General features: G+C 41.2%; 1 protein-coding gene across 4 annotated transcripts in view; it reads right to left on the bottom strand.

Annotated features, from left to right (window-relative positions):
* Window positions 1–901: 901 nt before the first annotated feature.
* Window positions 902–14187, bottom strand: part of KMT2E (lysine methyltransferase 2E (inactive)) — a 63576-nt gene continuing 50290 nt past the window's right edge. For 3 of the 4 annotated variants that reach the window (XM_065049070.1, XM_065049071.1, XM_065049073.1), the window contains 10 exons: window positions 13092–13346; window positions 12772–12916; window positions 11788–12041; window positions 11581–11637; window positions 9687–10250; window positions 6508–6809; window positions 4582–4670; window positions 4361–4480; window positions 4116–4207; window positions 902–3194 (listed from right to left, as the gene is read on the bottom strand). In XM_065049070.1, the coding sequence (XP_064905142.1) occupies window positions 1680–3194; window positions 4116–4207; window positions 4361–4480; window positions 4582–4670; window positions 6508–6809; window positions 9687–10250; window positions 11581–11637; window positions 11788–12041; window positions 12772–12916; window positions 13092–13346 (3393 nt within the window). In that variant the 3' untranslated portion in view covers window positions 902–1679. The remainder of the gene's footprint in view (window positions 3195–4115; window positions 4208–4360; window positions 4481–4581; window positions 4671–6507; window positions 6810–9686; window positions 10251–11580; window positions 11638–11787; window positions 12042–12771; window positions 12917–13091; window positions 13347–14187) is intronic. The other variant, XM_065049072.1, reaches the window with a different exon arrangement.

The raw sequence follows: 14187 nt of genomic DNA on the forward strand, positions 1-14187 counted from the left end.
GGAATGACTGACGTGGAGGAGGGTCAGGACACCCAGGTTTGACCTGTGGGCCATAGAGGATGATGCAGATGTTTTGTGGGGTGTTTTTTTTCCTGTTGTTGATGGTTTAACCGTGTCCTGCTCCTGGTGATGCAAACACGGTCTGTGTATTGCAAGGCCAGCAGTTGTTCAGGAAACTATTTCTAGTGTATTGGTTTTTACCAACAGAATTTTTTAATTGTTTCAGGCAAGTCACAATTTAAAGTAGCCCTGATTTTTTTTTCTATTAAGAACAATTACCACCTTTTTTTCAGGGAGGAGGAACAGCCACTTCCCATCCTGTCCCATCAGGTTTTCTTCTCTGGTTCTGAGGCAGAGCCATGGAGAACAGTCCTGTTGTGTGAGCAGAACAGTGTGGTCACTGCTGACACGACAGACCTTGTCACACACCAGTTACCGAGTAACAGCACCAGCACTGCTGCTCTTCTACAGCAGGAGTAAACTGCTTCCTTAAAAAAAGCAAAACTACTGCTCCCCCCTCCAGCACCCACCAGCTCTCCTTTGAGGAGGGAGGCTGGGCAGGCTGCGGCAGAGTGTTCTTAAACTTCCTAGGAAGTCTGACAAGGCCTCAGTCCCCAGGAACTGCACCCACCAGAGGAGGCAAACGGGCGGTACTGCTGTCAGTACAAACACTGGTTAACCCATCAGCCCCTGCTGTGTTTGGAGTGATTTCTCCTCCCCTCCAGACTCACCAGGGGACACAACCTCGCTCCCACAGCCAGTTCCACCTCTGTCCCTGCTACAGCAGCAAAGCCACAGCTGGAACTGCAGGGAACAGCCTCACAGTGACTGCAAGGGGGTGTTTGATTTACAGATGTGAGGCCACCTCCCTGAACACACACCACCCTTTCAGGACAAGCAGTTAAAACTGACATAATTGTGATTTATTAACATGAATTAAAATGCCCAACCAGTGCTGCAATGTGACAGTATATTAAAAAAAAAAATTAAAGATCATATACTGTACTACTTTCACAAAGATCACACTTTCCTTTTTTTTGCAAAAGAGACTTATTATATACAATACTATATCAAATGAAAGCAGCTTTAAGCAATTTTACAAGCAAAAGAAATACAATATTTACAGCACTTGTCTGAGACATTAGAAACAGTCTATACATTAAATTACATTTTCTGCAAATAACTGATGAAACAAAAAGCCATGTCCACACCAAAACTATAAAAAATTTGTATTGCATTGTTTTCTATCTCTATGCACACAAAGAACTGTTGACAGAAGAGAATGGGAAAAAAAAAACTGTTAGTGCCATCACTTAGCCTGTGTTGTACTTATTTAATTACACATGTATAAAAGTAATATAGAAAACATTCACTAAATGAATTTAACTGCAACAATAAAATTTTAAAGATTATGCAGCATCAAACCTACTGCCAGAAAAAACAGCTGGAATGTTCACTTACAAAATAAAAAGAAATACCTAATACTGGCTTAACAGCACATTTTCAGGAATTTTAAAAAGCAAAAAATGGAAAGAATACAATGAAAGAGCACTGGTGTTTGCTTTTATACAAAGTATCATGTACAAGCTTTAAAAAGTACCTGGAATAGGTACATATGAAATATATACAGTTTATATTACAGAACACTTTAAAAATGTTGAGAATTAAAGGGATCCTTGTCAATGCCACCCTGACCCATGGTAATTGTTCTGAAAAGTGGGCGGCACCTGTGCTCTGTGAATGGGGATCTGTCCCGGCACCGGCGACGCCTGCTGCGGCCCCTGCACGGCATGGGGCAGGGACACGGGGCCGGGGTGCGGGCAGAACCCCGAAGCGGTGGGGGTGGCGATGCTGTTTGGTCCTTGAGGTTGGATGTGAGGACCCTGACCAGGGAGCGGGCAATGAGGTCCTGTTCCAGCAGGCTGATGTTGAGGCCCAGGTCCTAATGTTGTGTGGTGGGGAGCTTGTGAGGAATAGGAGGAGACACTCGTGTGAGCATTTGAAGGAAAGTGGGGGGGTCCTTGATGAGACGGGTGGTGTAACCCTTGTGCTGATGCTGGGTGATGCCCCGAGCCTATAACGTTGGAGGGTGGGGGTGGAGGTGGGGGAGGTGCAGAGTTTACAACATGCTGGTGTTGTGCTTGCAAACCTTGGTGTCCAGTTGAAGGATGGGGAGGTTGGTGGTGGGGGAGAGGACCTGGTGGTGGTGGCGGTGGTGGCAAATGGTGACCAGCAGCTTGAGAATGAATGTGCGATCCAGGAGCTACTGCCACGGCGTGGACCGGACCGACAACATGTGCTACACAGTGCTGCTGATGAGTACTTTGCTGCTGTACAAGGTGAGGTCCCGGAGCAGGTGGTGGAGGAGGAGGAGGTGGAGCAGCAGACGCCGACGCCTGGTGATGAATACTGGGGTTCTGAGAGGGCAAAAAATGCCCCGCAGTTACGTGGTGTCCCGGCACCGTTTGCTGACCCGCAGTGCCAGGAAGTGCTTGATTTGGTCCGGATGAAAACACAGTCTGCTGGGGGATGCTGCCCTTCAGCTGAGTGTAACTCTGAAAGTTTCCGGAGGGCTGCTGGTTTTGATAGTAAGTAGAAGAAGGGGGTGGGGGGGGCGGGGGAGGTGGGGCACTGCTGTTCAAATTTTGTTGGTTAAACTGGCTGTAAGAAGCTGAAGATTGTCCTGAAGATGTCTGAGTAAAGTGGGGTCCGCTCGCCTGCTGCTGGTTACTGGGCTGAAGGGTCGGTGCTGCCGGATAGAAGTTTCGGTGTGTTTCTCTCTGGGGTGTTCCGACTTGAGGTGACTGTGGGTGATGAGGTCTGTAGGGAGATCCCAGCTGCTGCGAAGGGGGCTTTGGTGAAAGGTAACCGTGCTGCACGGGCGCGTGAGGGGTTGAAGGCTTGGGAGTATTTTCTACATGAGGAGAAGGGGGGCAATGCAGCTTCAAAGGTGCAGAAGGCAACTTCTGTGAGTGAGGAAGTTGCTCAGCAGAACCGCGCAGATGCGACTGAGATGGGTGATTTTTTGAAAGTGCTTGGACGTTATTTGTCAGCTGTTTTTGTTGCAGCTCAGATTTTGGATGATTCGCACATTCGGCCTCAGGTGCATTAGCTGCAGTTTCCCAGTGCGAATCTGGTTTTGTGGGTGTTTTCCCAAGTGACTGCGTTGAAACGACAGGACTCGGTGAAGGGGGCTAGAAGGAAAAGCAAGCAAGTCAGTGCAAAACATTCAAAATATCAAACTACGCATGCACTAAGCTGAAAAGAACTCCTCAGAATATTATTCTCTCTGCTGATGGTGGAAAGAAGTGTTGAGGCACAGGATATATATTTGATATAAGAAAAGCAGTGAAAGTACAAAGCCCACGCTTGCCAAGACTATTTTTAGCAAGCACACGTCGATCATTCTTAAGAGCCAAAGACCAGCAAGTATATTTTAAAGCAGTAACAGAAATATGACCCATTAGGTCCAAGTCATATTTGTTCAAGTTTTGGATTTCTAGGTCTAAAGGAAATAATTCCAGACAAGACCATTTAAAAGAATAATGCCATTTTTTAGAGTGATTTAACACTTTTAAACTGGCGTAGTGTGCAAGCAAGCATACTAAATGTTACAACCTGAATTACTTCATTTAATACTGTACAAGCAGCTACTCATCACCCTTCTCCATATCAGTGCCTGACCAACAGGGCCAAGCCCTGACACAGCAAGAGCAAACTCTTGTTCAGAAGTATGTAAATCACGTAATCACGTTACTGCTGTCAGTTCCGCCTGCCTGTTCTTCAGCATTCAACCAGCAGAACTGCAGTGATACTGAATCCACTGATACAATCTCTTCTGTGTCTACAGAATGCAAGGTCATATGTAAACAGGTATAGCTACTGAAAGAACACAACACAAACCAACTTTTCTAGCACGTATGGACTACCACAAATATTCTCACAAATGTTTACCTATGATAAATTATTGCACAGGAAGGTTATGTATATAAATGTTGATGTAAAAGTAATGAGATCAACACTTTTTTAGATAAATCAGAGATGAACGTACGTACTCCTATGCATATTCTACAACGTGCAGGAGCCCACACGCGCCTGCATACACTGAGCATTACCTTGCTTGCTTTTGAAGGACTCTTGCAAGTCTTTTGTGAACTATCTGGGGACGGACACTCGGAAGTAGGCTCTGGATTTTCAGGATCAGGCTCTATAGATATAAAGCAGAGATACATATAAAAGTGGGAAAACAGAGTCTTGCAGAGATCACTAAGCACTTTAATGGCTCTTTTAAAAGTCAAATATAAAGTTGTTGTGACTATTCAATAGGTCAAGTGTCATACGAGGTCATCTGCTTACTGACCTTCCATAAATTCAGTGAAAGAAGGGACCTTAAGCTGCAACTGGGAAATGAGATTTGAATGAGATGAAGGTGGAGACTGAACATGAGACGCTGAGCATGGGCTACAGGGTGATTCTCCCCCTACAGACGAAGCAGACCCAAACACAGTATTAGAACGATTACAGACTGCCACGGGGGAACTGGTTAGATGTATCTGCCTTCCATGGGATAAAGCAACTCACCACTGTCCTTGTCTTTCCTATGATCACTGAGAAGTAAAGCTCGCTGATAACTCCGTTCTCTCACTTGTTCCACAGAGGTTGATGCAGTCCTGGAAGAGAGCAGCACGTTTTGCATGTAAGAGGATGTACTCCCACTGACCCAATTTAGGAAACGTACATGCAAACACTGGGTCAGATAAAGTTGACAATGTTGATTACGTGTGAGAGCCAAATAACTGGCTATACATAAGGAATGCCATTTGTTATTTTGTGTCTCTTTTCTCCTGTAAATATACAGATTTCCTGCAGCCTTGTTACACTCTAAGAATTAACAACTCCTCTTAATATGGAAACAACATCTGTGTATCTGTGGGGTTTTTAATTTTTCTAAACAACTGACAAGTCAAAAAAGGAATTTGCTCTTAATAGTGGATCCACAATCGTAAATAGTCCACAACTAGACAAATATCTCTGTTTAGGCTTCTACATTTAACTTGCCAGATAGTGGGTATGAAATGACAGACCTATCTTGTGTGTTATAATCAATTACATCCGACTATCACAATTGATCAAGAAGAATGAAACTGACAGTACTCTACAAAACACAATTTTTCCTTCGGCCAAGAATATACAGCATTACTTTACAAAACTGATGTACTAAAATAAGTTTTGGTGCTTTCTGCAGGATTACTGCAAAAACTTAATAAATTCTTCCTTTTTTTGTCTGTTTTCCACATTCTTCACTTACACTATAGTACGCTACTTGCTGCATAGTAAACTCACAGCCCCTTTTCTGTGAAATTCTGAAGTCTGCACTCATGTTCTCCCTTCAACTGGCTCTACAAAATCCTTCTATTCTAGAATAGCTGGAGCATCTGAGCAGAAGGATGTTCAGCTCCTCAGCCCACATTCAACCAAACACTGTTAGGCCTTCACTACAGCACAAAGATCATCTGCAGGTTTATTTTGTGCTAATTAACAATTTGGAGACAGCTACCAAAAATGTCCTAGAAGATGATGTGCGATGATTACACAAACTGAAGCCATTCTATCTTATCCCCCCTTCAGACTATCTCTCCCCTGGTTTTTTAGTTGTTGGGAGTATCTAGTATGGCATCCAACAGAGCATATGGTCTGTTCACAGGGGAACCATTTAACAATCGTAAACAACGATGCAAGTATCTCTGCCTGAGCAGAAGGACCATTCAGCAGCCTGCATGCAGCCCTGCACACTCCACTTAAGCCTTAACAGCAAACACCACAAAACACATTCCAGCAAGTTGCTGAAAAACAGACTTCCTAAAGTCTTCTAGAAGCTTTTGCTAATCAATACAGATTATTCTCCTGTTTCACGCCTCTTCCCTACAGTATACTTGGGAAAGTGTTAAGATGAAAAATACTCTCCTCAGTGCTCAGACAAAGCAGTGGAGATCAAAGGAGCCAGGTGCAGAGCCACCGTCACGCTGAGACTCGGACTCAAATCTGCGCTGTCACAGCACCCAGCCCATCCTCCTGCTGCTCCCTCGGCCCCGCACCTGGCATGGGCACAGACAGCCCAACTCGTGCCATGGTGCGAGGAGCACCCCCGTCCATCTATGCCGTTCGCTACAGAGGGACAACTGCACTTACCTCTGCAATTTTAAAATCTACAGAACTAGGCAACTTATATTGCTCAAACCAATGCCTATTTTACTCTTACAAAATTAAAAAAGCAAAGCAGAATAAAAATAAGTTAAACAGTATCTCATGGGTAACTTCCCATAATTCTTTATGAGTTTTCTGCTAGCCTTCTGAGGAACTAGGTGAGATGACTCTTTGCTAATCTGAAAGGTGCCTTCCAACCAGTAATCTGCACCTTTATCAATGAAAACTAGATTTCAAATAGAAAAGACTTAGAATTAAGTAAATAATTCCTCAGCACATCAGACCTCTAGTTTCACAGCTTACCACTGAACTTCTGGTTCATTCTTCTCACTGGAAGAAGATTCCTTCATTGCACAGCTGTTGCCAGTGTCTTCTGGAGCTGCACTGTAAGCAGCAGTTGGCAGTGGTACAGGGAGGCTTGCAGCGTTCTCCGTTTGTTCCCCATTCTCACCGCTGTTGTTAAACCCATCATTAGCACCATTGTTATTACTTGTATTTCCTCCACCAGCAGCATGAGGAGATACAGTAACTAGGGGGAAGTTCTCTGTCTTGGAGCCACTTTTCCTAGCTTCTCGTTGTCTCTTACGGTATTCTAATAAGGATACCTAGGGAGAAAAAAACAAAACAAAAACAAACCCAAACATTAGAAGGGAAGTTTACCTGTTTCCTGACACTTCTGATTAAATGTATTATTTCAATAAGACACGCAATTCACCTGCTTCTATAAGAAAACAGGGATAGATCAACTGAAGATATTTTACTGTATCTGCAGTGAATTTACAGGGTACTGAGCAACTAATGACTGTGGGGGTGATGTAAGGAAAAGTCCTGCCAAGAGAAGGAGTCTGTGTTTTGCCTCGGGGAAGAAGCAGAGGATGATGCAGGTCGGCAAGAGGTTGGCTGCTGAAGTCACACTGTTGGCTGATGCTACGAGACAGTGCAGTTTTTCCTAGAACTGCAGCATTAGTAAGAGCGCACTAATCCAGTACGGCTCATTTCAGGAGCTGTCACATCCTGCTCTCAGTCTGACGCCCTCCTAAGAAAAACCAACCATTCTTCTGTTTCACTCTACTGCATGAATCAAAGGATTCTCTAAGCTCTTCATACATTTTTCTTAACCTATAGAATCTGCAATTTAGCTTTCTTTTCTCAGTTTATTTGAATTTGTGTATTCACTCTAAGAGACTGATTAAGAACATATTTTAATGCTAAATTCCAAGTAAAGTTCATTAGCAAAAATGATGACACGTGAAGGGAAAAGTGGTATCTACTTTATATACGTGTGTACATATATGTATATCCATATAAAATCAGTACACAGAAGCTTCCATAGAAAACAGCTTAAATGTTAGTAAGTTAGCTTCAGTGACAAAAATAACTTATGAAATGTTTTCCCTACATATCCTTCAAGATTTGAAGCAGAAAGCTGAAATATTTCAGACCTACTTTATTCAGTAAGGAAACTAATTTGGTGCAAATGACATTTAACGTCTTTGTATCTTTTCTCCTAGTTATCAGCAACCCACTCTGACCTGTACAGCATCCAAAACAAGAAACAATAATGCAATAATGAAAAAAAATCCTGTTTAACTGCCTTAGTCCTCAATACAAGCTGACAGCCGTTTCTACCAAGAGAAAAACCAAGGCAGTCTGCTCTGTTTGCAGTCCTAAGGGTTTTTTTGCCTGTTTTCAAACAGTTCTATCCATTAAAGACTCATTTATATATCAGAGTAAGAACAGTTTTAAGTATTTGAATTTTCATAAAATAAAGTTTAGGTTAAGAACTGAATCTTATTTTTTATAAAATGAAGTTTTGTTTAAGAACTGATCTTGCTTTGAAACAATTTACATTATTTCCACATGAGATCCCTTGAAGAATATTGCTTTAAAGAAAGCTTAAGGATTAAGAATGGATTAAATCTATGCAGTGTGGCCACTACATACAGGACTGTATTGAAATGGGATGAATTTGTACAATGCTGAGACAAAACAGAAGAGCAAATGCCCACAGAAATGTCGAAATACGAAAAAAAACCTCCTTTAACAACTGTATAAGGACACTCTCGTCTTCTGTGATCCTAAGGAAAGGCTTCTATTATTCTCCTACAAAATTCCTGAATTCTCACCTTTTCCTTAGGTGAGACTTTCCCAGCCCCTTTTCCACACTGTGAAAAGTTGCATTTTTTGTGTCCTGGGAAAGCCAAAAACCCCATTCTTCCAGAGGAACAAACAATTTTCTCTGATTTTTCTGTGATTAGAACATAAATTAACATAACTTTCAGACAAAGAAAGATGTGAAGCTACACACATTTTGGCTTCCTTTATGGTTTTTTTGTTTGCTTGGCTTTTGGGGGGTTGTTTTTTTCCTTTTTGGCTGTGCCAAACCAGCAGTGCTACAGTAACATGCGTGGGATCTATAACACTCCCAGGGTCAGGACCAGGTAAGAAAAGAAAGGTGAGAACAGAGCTCCTACTATCTTGCTTCAGTTAGGTCTTGGTTTGAAGTTTGAACTTTGGAAGGAAGAACCATGAGCACTCCTGGCAGAAAGAACCATGAGTGCTCCTGGCAGGATGCCCCAGAGCACCGGGGAGGCTGCGTGTATAGGGGGGGTGCCATGGAGCCAAAAAACCAAACCCTTATTGTGCACACAGATACACGCACAGAACATGCCCTACCCCCTGATCATTACTTTCATGAAGAAAATATATCATTCAACCAAGAAAGATTACTACCACTTGTTATGAGACAGAACTCGCAAGTCGATGCATCTGAGACTGTTGCCTTCTGTGTCTGTCACCCTTTCTGTGAGGAGCAAAAGAGTCGAACCTGACAGCAAAGTGCAGCCAAAGACAGTGACACAGGTAACTTTCCATTTTGAGTTGCCCATGACCACACAACTTACCTACAAGAACTGTTTCACCAGAGTAGCAAATTTAGACTGTGCTTATTTTTCACACACAGTATTTTATAATAAAAGAAATCAAGCCAAGAAAAAGATTTCCTGAAACTAAGGATTTCTTTGCAGTTCTAACAATCAAACCAAAGCACCTTAAGTACATAAAAGTTGGAATTTTAAAGTCTCAGCATCATAAATCTGTTAGTGCAATTTCTTGTAGTAATTCATAATGTTCACAGTGTATCTTTTCTATGATACTACTATATGTAATAGAATATTGTAATACTTGGTGGCATAAGCAACCGTTTTCAAATCTGAAAAGCAATTATTTATTGAGCAGTTCATTTAAGACTCACAGGAAACAAAAGTCAATTTGTTTCTGTTACTTGGAAAAAATAAATTCACTAATGGGTGTATGCAGCTTTACTCTTTGGTCTTCACTATTCCCCCTGAATAACGTCTCCTACATGGTAGTATCTAAAGATAAGCCATCTGGTTGTTTTTTATTATATTCTGATTTTTCTGTTATAGAAATATCATTAGCAGACTATGTGAGACAGACCAAATTATTGTTAAAATTATAACCTTTTTCTTTTGTGGAGGATTCTGGGGTGTGCAATTTCCATCCATCAAGTTGTCGTTATTGACAGTTCTTCCAAAGCCAGATGCAATTCCATCTTCTGAAGTACAAAAAACAGATGCTTCCATGAACATGCCTCTAGCATCGTCTTGAATCAGGCACTTTGACTCGCTTATTCTGAATCCACCTCCTACCTCCAACTGATGTGAAGGGGTCAAGTCCCTCAAGTTAGAATTCATTGAGAAATTTACACCTGTCCTGTCGGGACTTTTTACCCAGGAAGAATAAATTGTGCCCCGTCCACAATGAGCAGTTTCTAATTGGCTGTTTGAATCAGTCCTATCATGTGTTGGGGCTTCCAGGTTTTTATGCAGTGCACTTTGCTCAATTACTTCGAGTCCCAGCTGGAGGTCTGACACAGATTCCATTTCTCCAGTGCACTGCCGTGTGACATCAGTCCTGTTCCTTGGGCTGGAATATCCAATAGTCTTTATTTCCTGCAGGCCCATTTCTGTCAGGTTGGAATTTCTGAAAGAATTCAGCGCTAGTATTGATGCTCTGTCATACCCCTGCGTGAAGAAAAAGCATGTCAGCTATTTTTCCATACTGCAACAAAATGGCAACTATTCTGACATTCAGTTGTGCCTCTAAGTGGGATTAAAGGCCTTCCAGTTCTACAACTTTATCTGTTTTTAAAAAACAGTTCTACAGCCAGACACTTATTTCTACTACTGCCACGTTTTAGGTGAAAGAATTTCAATAAAAAGCACATTAACCGAAGTCAGAATAAACTTTAAATGCCAGGCTGGTTTATGACAGGCAGAAGAAGGGGAGGAGCTTTAACAGAAGCAAGTCCCCAGCCAGGACGTTACAAAGCACTCGCTTCAATTCAGCATCAAATGGATCCTCTCGGTGTCAAAACATTTCACAAACAAAAAAAGCAAAGCATGCATTTCTAAGACGTCAGGATTTTAAGACTATTTTAAAACTATATTCCGTAAAGGGAAACAAAACCTCTTAAATTACAGAAACTGACTTTTCTACTTCTTAAAACTGTATTAACCATAAAACCACAGCACATTCATGGTTACAAGTTGCTATTCTAAATCAACACGTTTCAAGGTTTTCATGAATCCTTTCAAAATTATTTGTATTACAAAGCAAAAGATTCTAAGTAAAACCTCTCTTTTTGAGTCAAACACTAAAATTCAATTACTGTAGTTTAGAAGGAATTGTTAAATTCAGTCAACAGCTACAATTGTATGAAAAATTTTGTGTATTTCAACATTTGTTATGATTGACCAAAAAAAACCCACATAGATGTTTAACTCTCAGGGTATCTGGACCACTCATTTACATGACTGGCCAGAAGTGAAGGACCCCACCGGCAAAACCTGCTCAATGTTTTGTAGCTCCCCACACCGTGGTGTGGTGTGTCCCCGCCCCCGCGGCGGGCGGCGGGTCCCTCCAGCGGCACGCTGCCCCCTGGCGGCCCGCCACCCGCACTCACCCGCCTAAACCCATTCGTTACCTTCCCGCTCTGCTCTGGTGCTCTGAGCATAATTAGGCTCAACAGAAACAGTTAAGAGACGCCGGTAACAAGGAGAAATGTTAATTTGCATCTGAGCACAGCCTGAAAAGCCCAAGTGTTATTTTTGTGTTCTTATTTATAAATCACAGTTAGTTACGCCTTTCCGTGACAGGAATCGGGGTTTTTAAGTGATGCAGAAAAGAGGAGAGAGAAACCAGTTTAAAATAGAAAATGAAAAAGGTAAAGTGGAACTAGACAGCAATACGCAAATAAAACCTGTAGGGAAGTCCCTCTCTATGTTCCGGGAATGGTGCAGCCATACAGGTGCAACCACGATACTATTTGCAGTTTTTGGCAAAGATCCTTACCTCTTGGCTGTAAGCTCGCCTCTTTATTTCTGGGGAACTGTCAGGTGAGGAAATATTCTAAACAAGTAAGAAGAAATTGCAAGTCAGTTTCTTTTTTAGCCTGGAGAAACACAAACCATTCCCTTGTATCAGGAGAACAAATACTGATTTACACTAGAATGCATACACACATTCCTTGAACACACTGAAATTCATTATAAATCTCACCTCAAAGTGCATGGTATTTCCATGTATACATGGAGTTACAGGAGTAACTGGAGAATATATGGGTTTGTAACCATTCCTACAAGCTTCATCTTCTGTTTTCGCCCTAGGAGGAGTAGCAAACAAGGATGTCTCGGAGGCAGTGATGTCGGCATGGGTTGGTGTGGCATACGGAGAGGGAGTAGGCGTGGAGGTTTCTGAGAATGCAGACTCCAACAGCTGATACAGCCTTCGCTTTTTCAGTGGCGTGGTTAGATCTGTGTGTTAAAATTAGAAAACAGATAGTAGAGATCTAGATACATAAAGTACTTAAACAACTGTGATTACTGTAACAAAATTAAGAACTGCACCAAATAAAAAAATTAGTAAGATTCCAAAAATCTCTTAAGGGCAGGCTTCCTGAAGAACGAACTCTTTAACAGCCTTACAGACATATTAGTAACTGAAATTTTTGTGCTAGGATGATGGGAAGAATTCTCTGAGTTTCCATAAAAGAGAAAGTCAACCTTTATGCATTTTTAAGACTGTTCAGCTAAGAAGGGGGAATTCCAAGTTCCGGAGCATACACAGGAATCATGTGATACACTCCACATCCTTGCAGAAGGGTGTTTAGTTTTTAGCATGTTCCTATTCTGTATTATGCGTAAAAGATTACACAGCTTTTCCTCTGCGTGCAACACAGGCCCACTGAATTTAACAGGAATTCTGAATACATAGAACAGCACGTAAAATAAGTGTTAGTCTTTTGCTGACTGTAAACACTATGAGATTATGGTGGTTATGAGATTATGGTATCAGTTATACATTAATGGGGGAAAAAAATCCCAACCACTATGCAGCTAAGCATTTGTTTCAAACCACGTATGAGGAAACAGTGCAAATACGCCTGAAATTTTCACTAACTCAACACTTTGAAAACCACACTCCTCCACATTTAACTACTATGACACAGCTCTTAAGTACTGTTATCAGTAAAAGCCTCTTCACCTGTTAAGGAACAGCTGTCATTCAGTAATAAAGGACTTTTATTTTCACCATTGATGGCTGGACTTCTAGATCTCTCTTGTGATGGTGAATTAAATCTACCAATCATTGTGGAATTTTCTTCTTCCAAAGCCTGCTTCAACCAACGCTGTAATAAAACAAATTCAGATCAGTGATGTAACAGTTCAATGAGACATTTCAAAACACGTTACAGGTGACAGAATTGGTTTGGCCAACCAGCTTTTTTCTGCCTGAATTCATGCTAGCAAATAAAGACTTTTACTTAATACGGGATGGGAAACCATAACGAAGGGAAGCGTTACCTTCTTACAAGAGCCAGTAATGTTTTCCACAGGTTCTTTTTTCCTCCTCTTTTCTGAAAGGAATGGTGAAGTAAAACGAATATAGTGCTTTGGAGTTGAATATACATGTGGACTGTAAGTGAGACCTGGTAAAGAATTCAGTTGAGTAGCCAGAACTTCAGGGTCGGTAGTTATGCGCAGAGGCCTTTCTGATACGCTGTCTGTAGGCTTCCCTGTTTTATCGCTCTTTTCACTTAACCATTCACTGACCAAGTGCTGAACAGAGAGAGAGAGAAAAAAAATTGTTTTGTGAGTGTGTTTCTCAGTGGTTTTTAGAAATTCCTTAGGCTAATTATTCACCTAGTCAATGCTTACACAAACCAGAAAACAGTTTCCAGGCTGCAAGTTTAAGAATATCCAGGGTAAGAATTAGTACAATTTTAGCAAAACAATGGGGACAACAGAAGAAATCCATACAGATTTGCTCTACATACCGAAGTTTTGGGGATTTTGAGTTTTATTATTTTTTTTAATTAACATTTAGTTATTTCGTATTTAATTCTCACTGAACATACTATACAAGTGACCAGATCAACTGTACTTAAGATGTGAATTTAATAACAGAATTCCAAGACAAATTTTAAACTCGTGCTTGAGCACCTAAGCTGAAGCAAAACAGCATAAGATTAACAGGAAAAAAATTAATTCCTCATCAGGTTGCCCTATCATTAAGGACTGGGCTTCAGTCAACATGATGCACACACCTTGAACATTCTTCACTTTTGTAGCTATACTGAATTACAACATGTTTCCTAAGTACACCTGTCAAAAAAGGGTATTCTTTTCTTACTACTTCAGTGTTTTAGAAAAAATGTGCCAGGGGATTTTAGTTCCTATTAACAGACAAACTAACTTCCTAAATTTTACAATGGTTCAACAAAGTTAAGGACACACAGAAACAGCACATTAAACGTTATTATTATATTAAGGCTTTAACATAGATGATCATAGTACATCTAAGTTGCTCATCTTTTACAAACTCATTTATATTTAATTAATTTTTAAAACAGGACCTTGTCTTCACTTAGGGTACACTGGGTACAGTGCTATGAGACAT

Source organism: Columba livia, chromosome 1 (assembly GCF_036013475.1).
Source record: "Columba livia isolate bColLiv1 breed racing homer chromosome 1, bColLiv1.pat.W.v2, whole genome shotgun sequence".
NCBI classification, from domain to species: Eukaryota; Metazoa; Chordata; class Aves; order Columbiformes; family Columbidae; genus Columba; species Columba livia.